Source organism: Candoia aspera, chromosome 7 (assembly GCF_035149785.1).
Source record: "Candoia aspera isolate rCanAsp1 chromosome 7, rCanAsp1.hap2, whole genome shotgun sequence".
NCBI classification, from domain to species: domain Eukaryota; kingdom Metazoa; phylum Chordata; class Lepidosauria; order Squamata; family Boidae; genus Candoia; species Candoia aspera.
In genome coordinates, this window is record NC_086159.1 from 32208476 (window position 1) to 32223604 (window position 15129).

General features: G+C 41.1%; 1 protein-coding gene across 1 annotated transcript in view; it reads left to right on the top strand.

The window, feature by feature from the left end:
• Positions 1-15129, top strand: part of GUCY2C (guanylate cyclase 2C) — a 95225-nt gene that overhangs the window by 59735 nt on the left and 20361 nt on the right. Inside the window, exons 17-19 of the mRNA XM_063308528.1 lie at positions 7439-7571; positions 9378-9515; positions 13864-13952. Of these exons, the coding sequence (XP_063164598.1) occupies positions 7439-7571; positions 9378-9515; positions 13864-13952 (360 nt within the window). The remainder of the gene's footprint in view (positions 1-7438; positions 7572-9377; positions 9516-13863; positions 13953-15129) is intronic.

The following is a 15129-nucleotide window of genomic DNA, read 5'->3' on the forward strand; positions in this document are numbered from 1 at the left end:
CTTTTTGCCCGTTGATCAGCAGAGCTCGTTAGGAGCACCTGGGGATGTGGGGTGGGCTGTCTGTGAGGGAGGGGGTGAGGTGATGTTTGCGAAGACGCTATTTAGTTTGAGTTTAGGCACGCTTTTCTCATTCTCAGCTTTTTACCTGTTTGCACTCTTTTCTAAATAAACCAAGAACCTGAACTGAGATTCTGAGTCTGAGAATTTTATTTGGATTAAGGCAATCATCACATAAAGCTGAGAATCTTGTATCAACTGACCTCGCTACTCTTTACCGGAAAATTTTTTTTTGCGAAAGGGGATTTAGCGATGGCTGAAGGCGGAAAGGATCCTGGGGAGTTTGAGGAGGAGACGGAACGGCTGCCAGAATCAACTTTCCCAAGCCGGGACCCAAGCCCTGTCCCTGCCCAGGTTTCACCTCCGTCGGGCGACTCCTCTTCCTGCAGGATCTAAGAAGCGGATTCCCCCTCCCCCAGACGACGATGTGACAGGTCAGGAGCAATTCCTGTGGGATGCCTTGGTAGATCCCCAGGCCGGCATGTCCCGTACCACATGGAAGCTCCGCTGGCCAGACACCCCGTCGGAAGCACGCCCCGGGGTGTTGAGGAGCCCGCAGCCGGAGGGGGCAGTGCTGGAGGATTCCGCTACACCAGACAGGATCAGGGTCCTGGAATCCAAGATCGGCTCTATGGAACACGTTCTCCATTCCATGTCTGCTGCCTTTGGGGACCTCATGAAAATTGTCCGTGGTCCCACGGCAATTAGGCAACCCAGCCTCCCGCCTTCCCCATCACAGGGGGCTGACGGTCGAACCCCTCCATGGGACTTTCCATCGGGTCCCCGGGGGTCCACTCCTATAGGGGTGGCTCCTAGTCGGCCATCTCTTGGAGTTCCTCAGGCTGGGGGTCCTCCCCGGGACATCCTGGTGAAGTTTGATGGCAACCCTGCTAACCTGCCCTTCTTCCTCACCAATGCCGCCAGTTTCATGAGATGCCATGGGCACCTCTTTCCTTCAGAAGAAAAAAAGATAGCTGCTGTGGCCATGAAACTGAAGGGCAGGGCTGCTGACTGGTATGTTCAGCTCTCGGAGATCGGGGCGCCGGCTCTAGCCACTTTTGATACCTTTTTAGCTGTGCTTAAGTGCTACTTTGAGGATCCCTTAGCCAAAGAAAGGGCTAAGGATGTGTTAAAACAACTGGTGCAAGGGCAACAGACTGTAGCTGATTATGCCCTTGAGTTTAAAGTTTTGGTGGGTAAGGTTCCTGAATGGTCTGAGGCCACCTTGATTGATCGATTTAAGGATGGCCTCAATCGCGAAGTGTTGCGCTGGGCACTTGGGCGGGATGATCCCAACTCTTTGCATGATTGGATTTGCCTCACTGGTAAAGCAGAACATGCTCAGCGCACTTTCATGATGGCCACCAAAGAGGACAAGCCTGTCTCCAGTGCTGCCAGTGACCGCTCAATGGGATGCGGAACACCGACGCTGCTTTGTCCAAGGGCAATGCATCACTTGTGGAAAGCCTCGTCACCGCGCCATCAACTGCCCCAAAGCCAAGGCCCCGGAACTTCCCAGCAAGGTACCGCAAAAGGCTCCCAAAAAACCTGCCAACCCTCCAAGACAGCTCACGGGGGCACTGGCGACCGCAGACGATGAAGAGATCTACACTCCGGGAGACGTGTTGGGAGAGTTCCAACAACCGGTGGGAAACAAATTCCACCTGTCTTAACTGGCGCCGCAGGGCAGGTGGTAGAATCCGGGTGCAACTCTAACATGGTGAGTGCTGATTGCCCTATCCTAGCTGTCAAAATCGACTTGGGATTTCAATCCAAATCCGTTGAGGTCTGGGCTTTACTTGACTCCGGCTGTTCCAGATGTTTAATCCATCCTGACTTAGTCAAGGAGTTGGATTTGCCCTGCTTCCCCCTCCCGAAGCCGCTGATTTTTCAGCAGCTGGATGGCTCCACCGTGGGGGGGGGGGCAGCGACCCACTTTACTGGGGAAGTTGCTTTGCGTATGGGATCCCATTTCGAACTCATTCAGTTCATCGTTACCCCGGTAGGGAATCCTTTGGTTGTCTTGGGTATTCCCTGGTTTGCCTCTCATAATCCCTACATCAACTGGAGGTCCCGCTCCATTACTTTCAAGGACGGCTTCTATCAAGCTCCTCTTCTGAGTCGTGCCATGCCTCCGACCGCTGGGAGGGCAGAGGTGGTTCCCGCTCTGGCTTCCCCATCCCCTTTGGAGGTTCTTCCTGCCATATACTCCGACTTTGCTGATGTTTTTGGGGAGGAGGAGGCCGACCAACTACCCCCCCATCGCAAGACAGACTGTTCCATTGAACTTCTTCCGGACGTCCCCTTGCCAAAACCAAAGATCTACCCCATGACTAAGAAGGAACTTTCCGCTTTGCGGGAGTTCATTGACAAGAACCTGGCTCGTGGCTTTATTGAGCCGGCAAATTCGCCGGTCGGGGCTCCTGTCTTGTTTCGGGAGAAGAAGGATGGCAGCCTCAGACTTTGCACAGACTACCATGGTTTGAATTCCGCCTCACTTTCCAACAAATACCCTCTGCCCCTCGTCAAGGACATGCTCGCACATCTGTCCACTGGCAGAGTTTTTTCCAAGTTGGATCTCTGCGAAGCCTACTATCGCATTCACATTAGGGAGGGGTATGAATGGAAAATGGCTTTTAATTGCCCATTGGGTTCTTTCCAGTATAAGGTTCTTCCATTTGGTCTGGCGGGGGCTCTGGGGGTTTTCATGCAACTGATTAATGAGGTTTTACATGAACACTTGTTTAAGGGGGCATTGGTGTATTTGGATGATGTTCTCATTTATACTAAACCGCTGGAGGAACATGAACGGCTTCTTAGACAGGTTCTCACGAGGCTTCGGCACGCCAAGCTTTATGCGAAGCTGTCTAAGTGTGAGTTCCACAAATCTTCCCTGGATTACCTCAGTTATAGGATCTCTGTTAAAGGCATTGAGATGGATCCTGTGAAGGTTCAGGCGGTACTTAATTGGGAACGTCCCAGAACCAGGTGGCAACTTCAAAGTTTCCTGGGGTTCGCCAATTTTTACCGCTCCTTTGTCAGGGGGTTCGCTGAAATTGCCCTCCCCCTTACTGATTTGTTACGGACTAAGGGGTTGGGGGAAACCCGTAAGGTAAAAAACCCGGGGGCCGTGCTCAATTGGACTCCTGAATGTCAGGCTGCTTTTGATCAGCTCAAGGCTCTTTTTACTGAAGAGCCGGTACTCGCCCACCCTGACCCGGACCTTCCATTCGTTGTTCAGGTTGATGCTTCTGATTTTTCTATTGGAGCTATTTTGTTGCAAAAGGATCCCACTGGTCTTTTGAAGCCCTGTGCCTATCTCTCACGCAAGTTTTCAGAGACGGAGTGTAATGGTTGCCTAATCCCAAATACTCAGTCTCACAAGCTCAGGCTTAAAGATAACTGATTTATTAAAGGAATAGTATGCAAATACAGAGAAAGCTGAGAATGAGCAAAAGCGCACCAAATACAAACTTAAAAGCCTTGCCTTCAATCCAGTCCCGCCCCAAGCACCCGTCAGCACGCACCCCCTCCCAGGTGCTAGGAACCGTTACACGCGCCTGGGAAAGTAACCTTGAATAGGATTGCAAACCCAAACATACATTCCAAAGTTCCAAAACAAAGCAGAGCGCAGGAATGGAAAAACCCAGAAATGAGCAAGGCGGGTATACACGGAAAACGGCTTGACATGTGAAACGTTACGATGTTAACAGAACATTGAAAGGGGGAACATGACACGGAGAGACGCTGGCATGTTTGGGAAAAGGAGGCTTTTGCTGTTAAAGCAGCCTTAGAGGCTTGGAGGCATTTATTGGAGGGGGCTTCTTCCCCTTTTGAGGTCTGGACGGATCATCGCAACCTCGAGGCGCTCTGGACTCCCAGGCGCCTCAGCCCAAAACAGATTCGGTGGGCTCAGTTTTTCAGTCATTTCAATTTCCACCTTAAATTTATCCCTGGGAAGAAGAATTTTTTGGCTGTGGTTACACAGCATGAACCATGAGGGTGAACTCTTAGAATCTAAAGATATGCCACAGGAAAAAAAAAAGATTAGATGAGAGACAAAACAAAACAAACAAACAAACAAAGAGCATCCTTAAATTTACCAAGCTGGGATCTAATGCAAGCTAAGTTGGAAGCAGTGCAAACCAAACAAAGATAAAAGGAACAGGTCTCAGCACAACTAACGGAGTGGCCCTTCTTTCCATCTCTCCTTCTGATACAACCTGTAGAATAGCCTTTCTTTTTTCCTAGCAAGCTCCCAGAGTTGTCGTTCTGTGCTCCAGGGGTAGGGTTCTCTAATGCCAGATATAACTGATGGTAATCTTTAAGAAAAGCCATGGTGTATCTACAGTTCACAACCTGTTCTGCTGGGTTAGATGCTTGGACAGAAACAGAGACACAGATATAGAGGCATTAGTTCTAGTTATTTCTCCAAGTCAGGGAGGTGTGTGAACAGGGGAGGGGAATGGGAGGATGTTCAAAGGTGAGGATTCAGAACAAAAAGAAACACTTTTTTTTGTGAAAACAAAGCAAAAAGGAATACTATGAAAGCAAAGAAAGAAGAGGAAAAGCTTAGATGCAAAGGTTTGGCAGTCTATAAATAAACAGAAGGACTTGAGGACAAAAAAAATAAGGTGAGGGCAGATGGAAACAATTCAGTTGACTAATATGGCCAGTAGCATTGATAACATATCACTGATTAATAGTAAATTGCAGCATTAATGTAGTAGATCACCCATTACAGGCATCCACAAGCTGCAAATGATGACATGACACAAATTATGGACTTGTGTCAGACATAATGCGAGTACATAATGTGCTATGATGCAGCCCCAAAGAATTTTATCAAGATTGTTAGTTTGTCCATCTGGGATTTTATATTTATATTTTTATGATGCACTTGTTTATATGATTTTAATCTCTTGTTATTTTAATTGAATTGTAAACTGTCCAAAGTTGCTTGGCCAGATGGGTGGTGAAGAAATGTGAGAAACAAATAAATAAATAAATAAATGTGTCATTTGCATGATAATGGCACGAGGCACATATAATTACAGTATTTTAATATCATTGTGGCTTGTTGTGAATGTCACTGTCACCCACTATATCTAATGGACCATCTTTGTCCCATCTTGGTATAGAACTTGAGGTTCTAGATTCTCATGCCACATTCCTGACCACAAGAACCTTCACTCCTTCCAGTTAGCGCTTCCTGGAAATCCACTGTTACATCTGATATAATCTGAATCTGTGGGCATCTTAGAAATGCATTTGCTCCCTGATAGGTTGATAAGATTGAAGAATCAAACCAATAATAGAACTGTAGAAGTATAACCCCTGCTGTGAGTGATTTCTCACTAGTGATTCTTAGTTGAATGCAGCCCTTGCTGTGTGACAAGAGAAAGCACTGCTTGAATAATGATGCTTTGCCCTGATTTATTTGTTCTCATCTGTGTTTTGCTGCTGGGCAATGTTCTGTGGTACAAAAAGATCAAGATAAGAGAGCTTAATTAGGGCTGGGAGTTAAGACAAGACAAGATGAAAAAGTGGTAGAATGGGCTGCCGGGTCTTTCTGTTGATACTGTAAATATTTAATGCAGACAAATCTGTGGGAAACATCTTTCCCTACCTTTCCCCCCATCCCTTACTGGCACTGAAAGTAAAAATAAAGCAGCATTCTATTAGATGATGGTAGAAGAGAGGAAGCAGGCTGAAGGTTGCAGTTCTAGGCCAATCTACTTCAGCTCCTCCATTTGAAATATAAAAGAGTTGATGCACTAAGTATGCCAGTATAATTTGCACTGCCCTAACAGCTGAGCATTAATCTGCCTCAGTCATGAGGCATTTACAAGTTGTCTGTACAACTTTACTGAAGGAAAATTTAAGGGCAGTGATTCCTCTGGCTTTGTTTCCCTTCCCACCCAGGTCACCAATGTTGGAATTATCAGGAGTCAACTCAGCATTGTCTCATAAGCATAAGGGGGTCTTTCTAGTAAATGCATCTCTCTTGTGCTTGTGGGATGTCACATGGGTCACCTGATTTCCACTTCCTCCTCCTTCTTGGGTTTGGGGATTAACAATCTCCATTACCTCTTGGGCACACCTGAAAGCAGGAGGTGCTGCAGAATGCAGCCCTCGTCCTTCCATCTCACTTGCATGCAGACATTTCTATTCCACATAGAAATGTATCTACAAAGAACATAGTGCTTTCCACTATGAAGCTACTTGTATCCAGATCTACTGAATAAAAGTAAGCTATCTCTATTTTTTTCATCTAACTACTATGTGAAGACTGAATTTATTTCTGAACATAATTAAACTTAATGTGCAAGTTCTCTTTTGGTTCACACTTCTACTCTGCAAGATTGCTGTTAGCTGCTTGGAGTTCTTTTATTAACCTTTAAAAACTCCATCAACCAACTGGGGAGAAAACTTATCACCAGTCAGTCTTTTTAAAGGGTGGTGAGGTGAGCTTGGGCAACTGGGCAGCTCATGGGACAGAGGCTCTATTGCTCTATCTATCTATCTATCAAATTTGTATAGCTGCCCATCCCATCAAAAGTGACTCTGGGCGGCATACAACAGTCTGATAAAACAGCACATACATGAAACAATCAGTATAAAAATATAAGAATCAATATTAAAAGATAAATAATATAAAAAACAAAATAGCTTTAGCTATCTTTTAGGTGGGCTGAGTGACAGGTTGCCATGTGGAAGTGCTTGAGGCTGGTAACCTGTCATTCTGGCTTTTTCTCCACATGGAACTACAAATATTTGGCAAGGCTGGTAGATCTGTGTTTAAAAATAGCCTGGCTGACAGACTGGTGGGGTGGAGGAAGGGCCTGGGGTGCAGTGGTAAGGAGCTCCAACAGCGCATCAAGAATGCATCTTCCTACTTAATCCTGCATGGCCCTTCACCTGTCAGCCAGGCTGACAGGTGAATAATTCTGTTAAATACTACCAACTGATATTTCCCAGTCCAATTAATTGTATAAGATTATCTTTGTCATTTAAAATCTCATCAGAGATATAATATATATTTCCTTGCAAATCTGGGACATTTTCTTTAGCTAGGGATTGGTGCTTGGGCCTCTCCTGAAGCTGAGCTCACATTGATTTCTAGGCAAGACTTCTTCAATGTGATTCCTTTTAGAGACAGTGGGAATTACAGCACCCAGAAGCTTGCCAGCTTGCCAAGTTGGGAAGGGTTGGCTTGGAGAGTGAAATCATACAAGAAGTGTTCTTAGGCCAATGCTGTGATTGGGCTAGAAATCTTATTACCGCTGTCAAAAGCAAGCTATACCACCTCTGCCCGCCCGCCTCATGCCATTGTTATTAATGATATTATGTTGTTATTTTCTGTCACTCTGTTTCACAGGGAATGTCTTACCTGCATTCAAGCAAAACAGAAGTCCATGGGCGCCTGAAATCCACAAATTGTGTTGTTGATAAACGCATGGTTGTGAAGATCACTGATTTTGGTTGCAATTCTATTCTGCCACCTAAAAAAGGTATTTGAGGAATATGAAAGAAACGATTTAGTCTCTTAAAAAAACCCAGAATATTGCTCATGCCCTGGGAATGGAAACATAGGAAACTGCCTTATACTGAATCAGATCATTGATCCATTAGTGCCCCAACACTGACATTGACTGGCAGGAAGGGGTTTTGCCAGCTTTATGCACAGATGCCAAAGACTGTATGTACCAGGACCTACATACAGAGGATGTGTTTGGCTATGAAGTGATGGCCCCTCATGACCCCACCTCATACAACATGACCAAGGAACATGTTTTGCAGCAGGGAATGCACTACTTTTAACTAACTACCTTTTGGTTTCTAAGCCAAAGAGGATATCATGATGATAGTTATATTGCTAGGAATGCTGGGCTTTGTAGTCAGTCAGATCTAGGAAACATAATGATTTGTGATGATGCCACTGAGACAGTAATGAGTCTCTTTAATGGTTATAAATGATTAAATCAGGTTTTATCGGGCCTCTTTTTTTAGACTCTAAGACAGCAGAAGCAAAATATTTATTAAAACATCCCATCCCCACCTTTCTTTTCATTGCATTCTGTATGAGCTCACTAATATACATTATAAAGAGACTTGAAGGTCTGCTTTTTAATTATATCCCTATGTTCTTAAACTGATCTTGATCACCTTTTTATGTCTCATAAATAAATAATGTATTACAAAAATCATGACTCCTTTCCTCCCAAGTGTTGCTACTTTACCTCAAGAACAAGGGACTCTGCCATGAATACCAGGTAGTTAGAATCCTTTTGTCTGGCAGCCGGATCGCAACAGGTCTCCTCTCCCTTAGAGGAGGTTCAGTGTAGCTCCATGGAAAGCAGCCCAACTTTGTTTCTTAAACTATTTTAAGCTCCTGGAAGATCTTTGACCCCTGCTAGACCCAGGGCTGCAACAGGGGTGGGGGGTGGGGCAAGTGGGGCATGTGCTCTGGGTGCCACGCTGTGGGACTGCCAAAATGAATGCTTTGGGGGGGGGGTACCAAAATGGGCACAGAATCCATGTTTGCCCCGGGTGACACAGATCCTGGTTGTGGGCCTGGCTAGACCCATCTGAACAAGAATGATATTCCAGCAAAAAAAAAAGTAAACACAATAGGTTACAGATGATCTTAACATCAACTAATGAGTACCAGCTCCTAAGTATGGAACACATAGCCTTGGAAATTGAATTTGGCCTTCACATGCTTGGTGTGTAGAAAATCTGTAAAGATTCTTCTGTTTCACAGACTTCGGAGTTCAGTAGGTGCTAGAAGTTTTTAATCTTTTGTATCATGTTTTTAAAACCTTGAGTGCTTGTTTGAGCAGAAAGGCAGAGTATAAATCAAATAAATAAATCAAATTATTGAATGGATTAAATATATATGAATAAACAAATTGATAAATAAATTTCTTTGCACTTGGCTCACTTTCAGAATGTAAGAACAATCTTGCTAGATCTGGTTGAAGACTTCTGTAGTTTGATTTTCAGTTCTCACAGTGACTAACCAAATGTCTTGGGAAACCTATAAGCAGGACACAAGTGCAACTACAGTCCCTAACAATAGAAAACAGCCTCTAATGATAGAACACTATCTCTGCTATTGATTATCATGATGACTATCCACTGACAGCTTTATATTTCACAAAAAGTTTTAAAATATATTTTTGGATCATGATGAAACAATCCATAGAATTAATGGAAGCCAAACCAATATGGGAATAGATTAAATTCTGTGAAAAGATCTCAGATGCCTGTCTTTCCACTCACATCTACAAACATGATTTCCTTTTGTAAATCAGATCTCTGGATTGCTCCTGAGCACCTCCGTTGTGGTGACATATCTCAGAAAGGTGACGTGTATAGCTATGGAATTATAGCACAAGAGATTATTCTGCGTAAAGAGACCTTCTACACTAATGGTTGTCGGGATTCTAAAGGTAAACATGGTGCATAATGAAAGGGGTGACTACATGTTTACACTTTAAAAAAAAACTCTAAAACTGTTTTTTAATAATGAACTACAGATTATCACCAATAGAAAAAAGTATCTCTCTCTCTTTCATTGACTGAAATGTAACAAAAAAGCAAAAAGAATTAAAAAAGAAAAATAGATCCATAAAATGCTCATTTAGTATCTATATTAGATTAATTCAATCCTTAAGCTTATAATTAAATTGAGACCATATAGAAATATATTGCTTCATTATCTCATTTTTCATACATAAAGACTTTTCAAAAATAGATAACATAATCATATCCCTAAAACCATTCCTTAATATCAGGAAGATTTATTTATTTATTTGATTGATTGATTTCCATAGCCACCCATCTCAGCAAGTGACTCTGGGCGGCTTATTTCCATTTGCATAAGATTATCTTCTTTGTCATGCCCTATGCTCAGTCAAAACTTCATGAAATGACAAATTCAATGTTTTAGCAATATTGTTCAACATCACATTTCTGTCTTTAGCTGTTACATTTTTTCCAAAATGTTCTTAACATTGTTATGATTTGAAATCAAAACAAAGCTACAGCTGGATAAGGCCAAACCATATCAGTTAAAGAAACCATATTTCTTACAATGCCAGCACAAAAAATCAATTGTCTCTTTTTAAACATTCTTTGAGAAGCCCAACAAATATAAAATAATATTTTTGATGAATTAATTTTAAACATAAGTATGTTTTATGTTTCTTAAAACCTGGAGTTTCCAAGATCAGATATTCCGATTCTTTTATTTCATAGTTCAGTTGTATAACTAACACTAATTTTCAGTCTGCTTTTCAATATCAAATTGGATTATTTGTTTCAGTTCAAGTGCTGAACCTCTTAAGGATCCTAAGCTTGCAGATAACTCTGAGGCTGCTAAAGCATCTGGGCTATACTGTCCAGTTAGTACAGATTTCACCTTTATATATTGCCAAGCAAAAGGTAAATCATGTTCATAGCACAGCCTTTAGAAGACCATTATAAATCAACTGATACAAGCCAATTTGTTTGGCCTACACATTTAGTAAAACATCTTTCATGGTATCTTCATATTTGGGTTATTTCACAATGTCAGTTTCTTATGTGATTTGGAATCAAAACTTAAGTACTTACCTATTAATAGCCAAAAGTGTCTGGCAGCTTTCAAAGTCTGGAAATGAAGATCCCTGTTTAATATACTTGGACCCTAAAACTAGCCAAGATTTCAGAGGGGTTACACACTTGCTCTCCAGCAGGCCCAACAAGTGGGATATTCATAAAGGTTTTTCACACCAAAGAAATGCAATGGCTGAGCTAGTTTATTATTACCTTCTGGGAAATCTCTTCCATTTCAATATTTCCCAAGAAATTAATAATTTGCTGTTTAGTTACAGATGGTCCTAACTACATGTTCTTGCTGAATGAGTGAATGATAAGATTTATATTCTCCCCTTTAACAGGTTTCTGAGATAGCTTACCCCCAAAATTCCTATTAATAATAGGAACGTATCATTGGTCAGCATCATTGGGCACTTATTACTGCCCATATTCCAGCAGGAAGCTTTCTGCTGTAAATCTTTCCCCTCCGGTTCTCCTCTTCTGTATTGCAGCTGCTCTCATGCCTTCTCTAAGGGTGCTGAGAGAGACAGAAGAAAACACAAGGGTCAGCAATTCCCCAAAAACATGGGAAATAGGTAATACTACAAAGGGGAGGGAGCCTAATGGCTGCATCTTGCCCAAATACCACCCAAGCCCTAGAGCAGAGTAATTTATTTATTTATTTATTTATTTATATTTCAAATTTCTATCACTGCCCATCTCTCCTGAAAAGAGGACTAATTCAATAGTCATAACAAGAATGACCCAGTGTTTTTCATTTACAATGACCCTGACTCTGTTGAAATCCAGTATTTTTGAAGGACACCTGGTTGGGGAAAGCTGATATTTAATAACAAAATGTTTAATGTTTTGTCAGTATAAGATTTTTAAAAAAGTTTTTAAAGCATGTTTGTAAGTACCAAAACTTGCTTTTAATACAGAACATTTCCTCCATACTCACCTCCCATTTTATCCCATTTATTTATGTTGCGTATTTTACAAATGCAACATAACTTACACGAGAATATAGGGAATGAAATTATAGCTGAATAACAAGAGATGAACAATAAAGAAGCAAAAAAGGAAGATAAAACCAAACACAAATATCTCTCTAGAGAACCCTAATGATGCTGTAGCACATGGCTTGTGGTTTTTACATAATATATGTTGCTACTGCTTGCATGTATTATATAATGTTTGGAGCCAGTTCATAACAAGGTCTAATGTTTGGCACAACTTTGACTGATGGTGACATATTGCCATACTTTACACGTTTGTTCCAAGTTTCATAAAAATGTAAGCATTTGTGAAAGTAGGAGTGCTAGGAAATCAAATATATACAGTATGGTAGCAAACAATAATGGGAGACCTAAGACCCTCATCCCTCTTCAGTGCACACTCTTCCTATCCACATACTCAAATCCAGTTAAAACAGAACCACATATTTTCATAAATAGCTTTTTATTCCCACCATGGCCTTTAAATATAAGAATGTATATGATTTTTTTAAAAAATCGATATTCTTCTTTCTAGTTAGCTTTTTAAAACTGCAGTCCCTCCCCCCCTTTTTTTTAAGAATTCAGAAATCATGGATTTGTAGTCTGCATCTGGAACTAGTCTGACAACTGCTGAACGTTTTCATAATTGTTTGCAGTAAAGCAGCATATCATCGGGTTTTAATTGGCTAATGGGGATGTAAGATTCTGCATGGCACATCCACATTATGATGTCTTCTCTTTATAATATTTTATTGTTTACAAAAAATGCTGCCCGCTCAAACAATTCTGAGCAACATACAATACAACTTAAACATAAAAATATCTCTCAGAAGTAAGCATACCACATGCATAGAACCATAATTAAAACAATAACTAAAATATAGTTGTCCAATATCATCAATAAGTGATGAATGCTTGTTTAAACATAAAGGTTTTCTGTATCTTCCTGAATGCCAAAAATGAAGAGGCAAAGCTCATCTCTGAAGGCAGAGTATTAAATAACTACACAGAAGATCTGTCTTCTGGCCCACAGCTCTTTCTCCTCAGTTTGGATTGGGACCAGAAGCCAAGTGGGGACCCATGCCATATCTGCAAAATAGGTGTTATTATGCAATAGCAGGTTTCCGTGCTAGCAGCCTGGCTGCTGCATCCTGTACCAGTTCTAAGTCATCTTCAAAAGCAGCACCACATAGTGTATTGCAATAGTTCAAAAGTATGGTGGTAAGAGCATCAGTCACTGTACCTGAGGAGGTAGCAGATACCTCCAATATGGCGTTTGCTGACGACACATTCCATAGCCTCTGTGAGTGTTCCCTACTACTCTGTCGCCTTATCATTTTAAGTAAGATAAGTTAAGAGAGTGACTATTGAAAGATCTTATCAGATGACACTTACGTTTTTAATGAACTCTCTTCTGTTGTAATAACTGGAGAAGGAGTGAGTGAAGAATGGAAGAGGGAATAAGTTTTCAAGATAATACTTATATCTTGCTTGCTGATAACACAGAATAGCAAATATATGTTTGGGATAGGAAAGCAAATACAAAAAACAAACCAATGGCTGTGATAAAAAAGGCTTTTATTTTACTATATTAATTCTGTTACCAGAAAAAGAGAGAGAGAGAGAGAGAGAGAGAGAGAGAATGAACAAACTTCTGGTTCTAAAAGAATTCACTAGAGGTGTTACTTGCTTCTGTAAGCCAAGGCATACTATTTTAAATGTCAAATAACATGTTACAGGAAATCTATAATCAGGTCTCCCAACCTTTTAGCTTTTACTTCAGTGCATCTGGAGAGTAGAAAACAGTTGCTTTAATGCCAACATCATGCTGTTTCCCTCCTACTTTATATATGTAGTAACAATATGCAACTATTGCTCTTGATTCTTCAGTTTACCCTAGCAGGCATTCTATTCTGGCATGCCTCAGAAATAGAAAAATCACTGTCTACAGATCTTTATCAAAGAATGAACATGTTGTTCATTCAGAGCTAGGTTTGAGCCTATCTTTTATTTATAAAATACTGCCTTGATAGGTTCTGTTTACCTACAACAGCTCTGTTCTCATGCTCTGACTCTGTACCCTCCAAATGTATTAGATTTCAAATACTATTATTCCCAAACAGCAAGATATTTATGGAAGTTTCCCTAGGTTGGGGCAAGCATATCCACTGTCTTTATGTGCTTAATTTTTTTATGTTGCACATTTTTTCTCCCACTCCAGAAAAACTTTATAGAGTAGAAAGCAACAAAGAAGCACGACCATTCCGGCCAGATCTTTTATTGGAGACAGAGGGGGAACGAGAGCAAGAAGTATGTTCTAAATGAAACAAAAGTGTTGTTGATAGAGAGAGGTATCATATGCATGTAGCTGAAATTAGAAAAATTGACAGAGTGTAAGCCACATTGTGGTTCCAGTGTTTTTTGGTTTAACCATATAATGGGCTCTATTAACAACTTCAGTGGAGACCTGCAAAATGTAATTAACTTTCCTCCAACTATAATTCCTCTCATAGTTAACTACCACTATTAAAATGTGGGCTGTGCCAAATTCCTACATAGCAGCTGAATTTAAAGTGCAGAAGAGGACAGCCAAAGGATGTTTTAGATACCTAAACAAGTATGAAAGCAACCCCCCTATATTTTTTTATCCATTTTTCTTCCAACAAAAATAATTTATAGTCTTGATGCTTCACTGGGAGAAAAAGGCCTGGTAACAGTTGCTTTGGGGAGGTAAGAAAGGTGAAAGGTGCCCTGTGCAAGCACCAAGTCATGTCTGACCCTTTGGGGGGATGCCGCTAATGGGGAAGTTATACTACCAGAACTAGGCTACAAAATCTGGAAGACCACTAGATGGGAGCACAAGTGGCTTTTTCTATTTTTGCAGCTCATATTTGGTAGCTCTGTTCATTTATTTATTCATTCAATTTTACAATTTTTCTGTTTATACGGTATATACACTTTATATGTACACTTAAAATAAATAAAACAATAAAACAAAATACAAGAGTAAAATCAGTGTAATTAAAAATACTTAACAGTTAAAACCTTGGCAGAAGAGATGTGTTTTTGCCATTTTCCTAAATACTGTGAGAGCAGTAGCCTAAATACTGTGAGAGAGATGGCCAACCAATTGGAAGGGGTCAATCTACATTCCATACACACACAAAAAGGAGACTTAACAGAGTGTGCAAACTATCATACAATATTTTTAATTTCATATGCTAGCAAATTAATGCTTAGGATCATCCAGAGCAGATTAGAGCCCTACAAGGAAAAAGAGATGCCAAATATTCAAGCTGGCTTTAGAAAAGGCCAAGGAACACATTATTGCTGATGCACACTGGATATTTGAGAAAGCCAGAGAATACCAGAAAGAAGGTAGTATGTGCTTCGTTTATTACAGAAAGACCTTTGATTGTGTCAATCACATCAAGCTGTAGAAAGTGCTCAGAAAAATGGGAATCCCAGAACATCTCACTGTCTTCAT